At 34.4% G+C, this 7,302-nt stretch overlaps 1 protein-coding gene across 1 annotated transcript in view; it reads right to left on the reverse strand.

Moving 5' to 3' along the window:
* The window catches only part of LOC107566163 (collagen alpha-1(XXI) chain), a 42,892-nt gene that overhangs the window by 7,413 nt on the left and 28,177 nt on the right, over positions 1-7,302 (reverse strand). Inside the window, exons 14-19 of the mRNA XM_016251540.1 lie at positions 5,734-5,787; positions 4,027-4,080; positions 3,666-3,719; positions 3,467-3,538; positions 2,151-2,186; positions 895-939 (exon numbers count right to left, since the gene is read on the reverse strand). Of these exons, the coding sequence (XP_016107026.1) occupies positions 895-939; positions 2,151-2,186; positions 3,467-3,538; positions 3,666-3,719; positions 4,027-4,080; positions 5,734-5,787 (315 nt within the window). The remainder of the gene's footprint in view (positions 1-894; positions 940-2,150; positions 2,187-3,466; positions 3,539-3,665; positions 3,720-4,026; positions 4,081-5,733; positions 5,788-7,302) is intronic.

The following is a 7,302-nucleotide window of genomic DNA, read 5'->3' on the forward strand; positions in this document are numbered from 1 at the left end:
ACACACACACTCACACTCACACTCACACTCTCACGCACACACACACACACACACACACACAAAGTATATATATATAAATATATATATATACAAATTTGTATAATGCTTTTCATATGGCATTATATGTAGCAACTATACATGTCAACAGTGTATATTGTATTTATACTTTATCAAAACAACATAAACTATGTGTTTATATATGTTTTGCAATAAATTACATTGTTATATAACAATTGATATTATATAAGTAAATATAAAACATATTTATTTACATATGTACATAGCTATACATTTTTTGTGTGGGTTAGGTTATATATGTTAATATTGTTCCCATTTCTAACAGGTTTCATGCATGTTTTTACTTCAAAGCCCTGTTTTGATTCTGTATGTTGTCATGTTCTACTCTTGACACAAAGTTACTACATAAAGTGTTATATTTGTGATGTTGATGAATGCTGCTTGCAAGTATACATGGACCAATGACCGTTTTATTTCAAAAACCAGATTTTACGCCATCGAAAGATTGCTCAAGCGTGTGACTGACAAAGACACACATTGTTTTCTCCCTAAAGCTATTTGTGAGTCAGTGTCTGTGACTAAGGTTTCTGGGGATTTATTGAGCTTTTCCACAGAATTCAGGAGTATATATATATATATATACAGTATTAATTAACCTGAAATGATGAATCTGTCTTCCTAAAATGATGTAATTATTTATATGTCGCAATTTGAATTTTCCTGTAATTCAAACTCTCCTGATTTACTTCTCTTCTTAAATTCTGAATGCTATGCATTGGCTTTTTCTCCTCGCAGCCCTGCTAACCCTGCAGATGTTGAGGTGGGTGCTATAAGGAGATGCGCCCCCTGCTGGATGAGGCGAGTTTGCACACTTACTGGAAAGCCAGGCAATCCAGCAAAGCCTTTGCTGCCTTTTTCACCCTGTGAATGGGAGGAGGTCTGTGTTAGCAGGGGTCTCAAACTCTGAAAGGTTATCATTAGCATTTAATAACAGCAGGTGGCTCCCTATAACCTTTAGAAGACGGTGTCACATCCGTTTAACTGAGAGACACTGAGCCAACTACACTTAGAGTGGTGCACCCGACTGAGACTGCTAGCTAAACTACGCAGACCACACTGTGGATGTTGATCTTGTAGTGTAAGCATGAGAAAAATAACTAGAAATTAGTCATTATAATAATTAGTATTTCTATGATTTAGTAACCATGTTTTCAGTAACCCATATGGCATTTTCTTTTCCATGACCAAATTATATTTCAAAATATACGCTAAATATAACTCAATTAAATATATGTTTGAAAATTGAAAATATTCAGTTTCAGGGGCAAGAAAATACATTTCCTATATTACAGTAACCTACATTAAGGCTAAATGTAAATGTGGATAGAATAGCCTACTAGAGACCGAACATAGATTTATATTATATATATATATAAAATATGATAACATGAGTTGTAAACAAACTTTTTCTTCAAATGTGAATATATTTTCATGAATTTAAATATATGGAGGGTAAAGTATATTTTGAAATATATATATATATATATATATTGTTTTTTTTTTAAGTATATTTAGATTTTTTAAATATATTTTTTAAAATATAAAAAAAGGCCAATGTATTTTAACAAATATATTTATTTATTTATTTATTTATTTATATTTATTATTAGAATTTAAAAAATCACGTTTTCCAAACAGGTTTCCCAAACACTCCCCCCGTCTGCCATTGGTCAGTGAAACACATAGCTCCGCCCCAAACTCATACTATTGGTTGAGCTGCTGCTGGTCAGGCACTCAAACAAACACAGTAATAAGATCCAGCATTTACACTTTTCTGACAAACCAGCCTCTAATGTCTTATTTCTGCAAATCTCTGCATACTGAGATGAGATATGAGCCCATCACAGATGTTAACTTCCAAAAAAATGACACAAATCACTTTGAAGAGTGATGAAGTTAACCTGTTCCACATGTCACACTACGGCTATCATCTAGGTTCGAGTTATGTTTGAGATCAGAGACGAATCTGAATTTGTGTTGACTCCAAATGCAAACCTCTGATGAATCACAGACTTATTATAGTATTAGTCAAAAGTGTTTTTAAAGTGTGAAGGAAATGACTGGGGATCCACCTGAATGCCTCTGGGTCCGAGTTCTCCTCTCTCTCCCTGAAAATAAAAGAGAAACACAGACTTATTTCCACTTCTGCACAGCAGGAGAACCCTGTTCTTCAGCATATCAGTCAAAAACTACATTTAATGAGCTGAAAAGCCAGTACATCAGGCATATCTTCCACACAAGCAGTCATTTAGCTGATGCTTTATCCAAATGACAATAGATTTATGGCAGCGTCGGCACATCTCTACACATCTTAATACTGCATTTATAGTATGAATATGCATATATAGCCTACATAAAGCATACTGCCACTGTGCAGTGCTCAAGGTGTTTCAGAAGATGAGAGCTGGTTTCTAGCTGAACTGGTTTAGGCTCGGCAGGCTGGTAGACCATTTCGCATCTATACGACCTTAATGTGGTTTCACAGCGCGTTGCATTAGAGGATTGTAATCCTTTATCGAGATGAAACCTTTCAGATGCTTAATTATTCACCTGACAAACACTTTTATCCAGAGTGAGGTTTTATCAGCATGTGTGTCTCTGGGAATCAAATCCTTGCTGACCTTGCTGTCACTAAAGCCGTGGATAACTTCATTTCTGCATTGGGTTGTCTAGTACTAGTGTTTATGGTCTGTATGATTTATTCAGATGGGATGCATTAAATTGATTGAAAGTGACATTACACTGTAACAAAAGATTTCTATTTCTAATAAATGCTGCTCTTTTGAACGTCAAAGAATCCCTAATGTTTATATTTTTAAACAGTTTATATATTAAGTCACATTTATTTGCATATGCAAATTAATTCATTAATATACACGGCCATTCAAAGCTTTGGAGGTCAGAGAAATTAATACGCTTACTGATCAAGGATTCATTAAATTGATCAAAAGTGACAGTAAAGACATTTATGATGTTACAAAAGATTCTATTTCAAACAAATGCTGTTCTTTTGAACTTTCTATTCATCTGTGAATCCTGAAAAAAGTCAAATGCATCACAGTTTCCACAAAAAAAATGGTGCGGCACAACTGTGTTCAACATTGATAATAATCAGAAATGTTTGTTGAGCAGCAGATCAGCATATTATACTGATTTCTGAAGATCATGTGACACTGAAGACTGGAGGAATGATGCTGAAAATACAGCTGCGCATCACAGAAATACATTACAGTTTAACAGAGATTCACATAGAACACTATTTCAAAATTTGTACTGTATTTTTGATCAAATATATGCAGCCTTGGTGAGCAGAAGAGACTCATTCTGAAACATTAAACATTAAAAAATGACTCGTGCATGCTGGTGTTTAATGGGACGGCAGCATTACCTTGTGTCCTTTAAATCCAGGAGGGCCCATGGCTCCCTGAAGGCCTGGAAATCCCAGCTCGCCCCGCTCGCCCTGAGAGATTCACAAACCCACTGAGAATAAACTCTTCACCTCACTTATCCAGAGAGCTCTGAATGCAAACCTCACAACTGAGTGACTTAATGCACAAAATCTAAGCTACAAAAGACGAGGCTCTTACCTTTTGACCTGCGGCTCCAGGAATACCTGCGTCTCCCTTTTCTCCTGCGTTACCCTAAACACACACAGCAGTGAGTAAACGTCCACAAACACACATCTGACGCACGCATATAGAACTCCTCCATTATAACGTGGCTAGAAGAAGCCATTTGTTTCCATAGACTGATAGCAGACTATTAATCACTTGAAATATTAAATTAAATGCTGTTACAAAACCGGCAACCTAAATGATTTTGTTCAGCGTACTTCTATAATCCATTTGATAAGGGCACAATAAATGTAATCTCAGCACGGCTATTCCCACCTGATTCAAGTCAAGGTATTAGCATAATTGCTAAAGGTGATGTTTGGAGCAGACCAACCTTGGGGCCGTGGAGTCCGTCTGCTCCGGGGGGCCCCGAAGGCCCCGGCGCGCCCTGAAGGATTTAATCAGAAAGGATTCAGAGTTAAACTGAAGCGCCGAACACTGATAACACACAGCGGCACACACATGCAAATAAACCTTCAGCACAACTCCAGAAGACTCTTACTTGACCAAAAAATGGAAACGAACTCACTTAAATTAAAAGAAATGGCATAAATGAATGGAAATGGAAATTATGATGTGCAAAACCGATTCTAACACACAGGGTTTCTGCAGGTCATAAAAAGTCACATTTTCACAAATTAAGGTCTTAAATCAGAGCAGAAAGTCTTAAATTCATGGCATTAAATTTTGCATGCACTGCAAATGAATTAATTAAATGTGTCTTGTTTTCCAGAACAAACATCTAAACATCCCTAAATCAAGATACATTTACTGGAGATGCCAAACGAAGACATGAAGTATTGTTTACTAACAAAATGAAGTGAGTTTATGCTTAGAGTATCTGTCAAAACTTGGTTTCCCTTTGAAATAAGTTAATATTTCTGAGCCTATTGACAGATATGTTCATGTTTTAATCATAAGCATTTTATGTCATTTTGCTTCTCCAGTAAACATATCTTGAGTTAAATATATTTAGACGTTTGCACTGGAAGACAAGAAAAAAATACTGAGGCAGATATTCATGTTTTGCCTTGCGAAAGCATTGCATTTTGCAAAGTAAATTTGGGTGACACTTAAAGCCTTTATGTGTAATGCATTATAAAGGTTTTCATAATGTACTTTGCAATGCATTACATCTTTTTATAAATAATTGTAAACAAAGTTAAAATGCAGTATAATATTTGAAGGTTTGTTTGTCATGTTACAATTTCTAAAGATGCAACAATGAATAGATACGTATTACTATAATGTATTATAACTGCGGTTGCAATTATTCATGAGATCATTCAGTGCATTATAAGGTGCATATATAGGCATAATTAATGCATTATATTTAAATGCTTTAGGTAAAGTGTTACTAATATTTTTGTTCTTGTTTTAATCATAAACTCGCTTAATTCTGATATATTTCTCTTATTTTACGTCATTTTTTTTTTCTTAAGTAATTATATCCTGATTTAAGAATCTTTAGAACTGGAAAACAAGACAAAAATACTGAGGAAGAAGAGTTTTTGCAGTGCGATGAGAAGCCACAGTAAAGGTTAGTTATTTAATTAATGTATTTATTGTTTGTAAAATAAATGGAAAAAGCAATGGAAGTTTTATTTTTAGATTTTATGAAGCATTGAATTCAAATGTCTTGCATTAGCATTCGGTTCTATATATATATATATATATATACGTTCCTTACATTTTCTTGTCTTAGATGTTCCCTCAAAAGCCCTAAACACAGAGGCGCATCAGATGTGATCCAGCACTAGGTGGCAGCAGCGTTTGCTCGGACTCAGCCGAATGTTCAGGGGTCACCCTAGCATTGTTTACTCTGTTACTCAGTCCCAGACCGATGCTGGTTAGCGTTTGACCCCTGTCCAGATTGCTCTTTTCACTCTCTGGCTGCGGCTGCTGATCTGATGAGCAGCTCTGCAGCTGCCTGGGCCTCCATCCAATCCAGTTTCTCTGAAGTGTTTTATTTTATCGGGTCAGCTGACACAATGAGGGGGTAAAAAGGTGAAGCTGATATTCCAGCGGGACGTTTACTCACCGGAGCTCCTCTTGGCCCCGCTGATCCTTTCTGACCCGGTGCTCCTCTCGCACCCTAAACTCCAGCAAACACAGGATCGATAGCATGGGTTTGTCATGCGCCGTGTTACAATTCAAGATGCAGAGACTGTATGTGTTTTAAAGGCAGGTAGTTACTGCCATACAGCTGCAGCCATTGTGCCGTATAGGTACAGCCTTGAAATATATCTAGTCATTTCTAACCTCATTTATTTTACATTGACAAAATGTGGTCGGACATGCGTGAATTTCACAAAGAACATGTCCAGGTCACATTTCATTGCAAAATCAACAGGGAAACTGAAAGAAAAGAATGAAATAATATTTTGTTTGAAAGAAATATATTTTGGTGCCATTTATGTTTTGCTGGGACATTAGTAAAATAAATAAATAAATACATTAATATTTATTAATTTAATATTCATTATGCATTGCATGTACATACATTTACTAGATCAGATTAACAGCATCTATTTATGAAACTGAATTTTGTTTTATAAAATAAGTTAAAATAAATAAATACATATTCAAAAAACAGTTTTTGCTTTTTATTTTATTGTATTGTATTGTATTTTAATTTATTTTATTTTATTTTGTATCTTTTTTTGGAAATTATTCTAAAATAACACTGAAACCACATGTGACAACTTGCCTTAACCTGACAGTTATGAGCATGCTTGTTTAAATAAATAAATACATATTAATACATATTATTATTATTATTGTTGTTGTTATCCAAACGCAATATATGTACATTATATACATTTATATACAATACATTTATTTTTAAAAATATATTATAAATCAGTAAAAATTTAATAAAAAGGTGATATTCAAAAACCAAGTAATTGGCAAACACATATTCTGTGTGTGTGTGTGTGTGTGTGTGTGTGTGTGTGTGTGTGTGTGTGTGTGTGTTTGAAGACACTTATAAATGTCTTTAACGTCACTTTTGATCAATTTAACATGTTCTTGATGAATAATAGTACTAATTTCTTTTTCTTTTTTTAATGAGGCTGGATATTAATTTGACATGCAGCTTGTGAAAATGCAATTATTTTATCTTGACTGTGTGTATGGATGTAGATCAAATATGAAATCCATTTTTCACTCATTCGTGTCTGTGTCTCAATCCAGGAGACATTTAAACTCACAATTGCAAGAAAAAAAAATCTTACCCTATTACTTTGTTTTATATTCTGTGAAAGAGAGAAATAAACTTTGAATTCGGAGGAGGAAAAAGTCAGAATTACAAAATTTAACATTGCAGTCCTGAAAAAAATTGTTTGTGATATATAGCAATAAATAAACTCAGAATTGTGAGATGCAAAGTTGGAATTGCAAGAAAAAAAGACAAAATTGTGAGTTTATGTCTCGCATTCCTGACTTTTTCTTTATCTCGCTCAGACTTTTTCTCGGAGAGAAAGTTGAGAAAAAGTTTTATCTGCAAGAAAAAAGTCAGAATTCTTAGATTTAAACTCAGAATTACAAGAAAAAGACAATTCTAAGTTTGTCTTGCATTTCAGTTTATTTCTCCAAACTCGACTTTTTA

The sequence above is a fragment of the Sinocyclocheilus grahami genome, unplaced genomic scaffold (assembly GCF_001515645.1).
Source record: "Sinocyclocheilus grahami isolate Dianchi unplaced genomic scaffold, SAMN03320097.WGS_v1.1 scaffold1053.1, whole genome shotgun sequence".
NCBI classification, from domain to species: domain Eukaryota; kingdom Metazoa; phylum Chordata; class Actinopteri; order Cypriniformes; family Cyprinidae; genus Sinocyclocheilus; species Sinocyclocheilus grahami.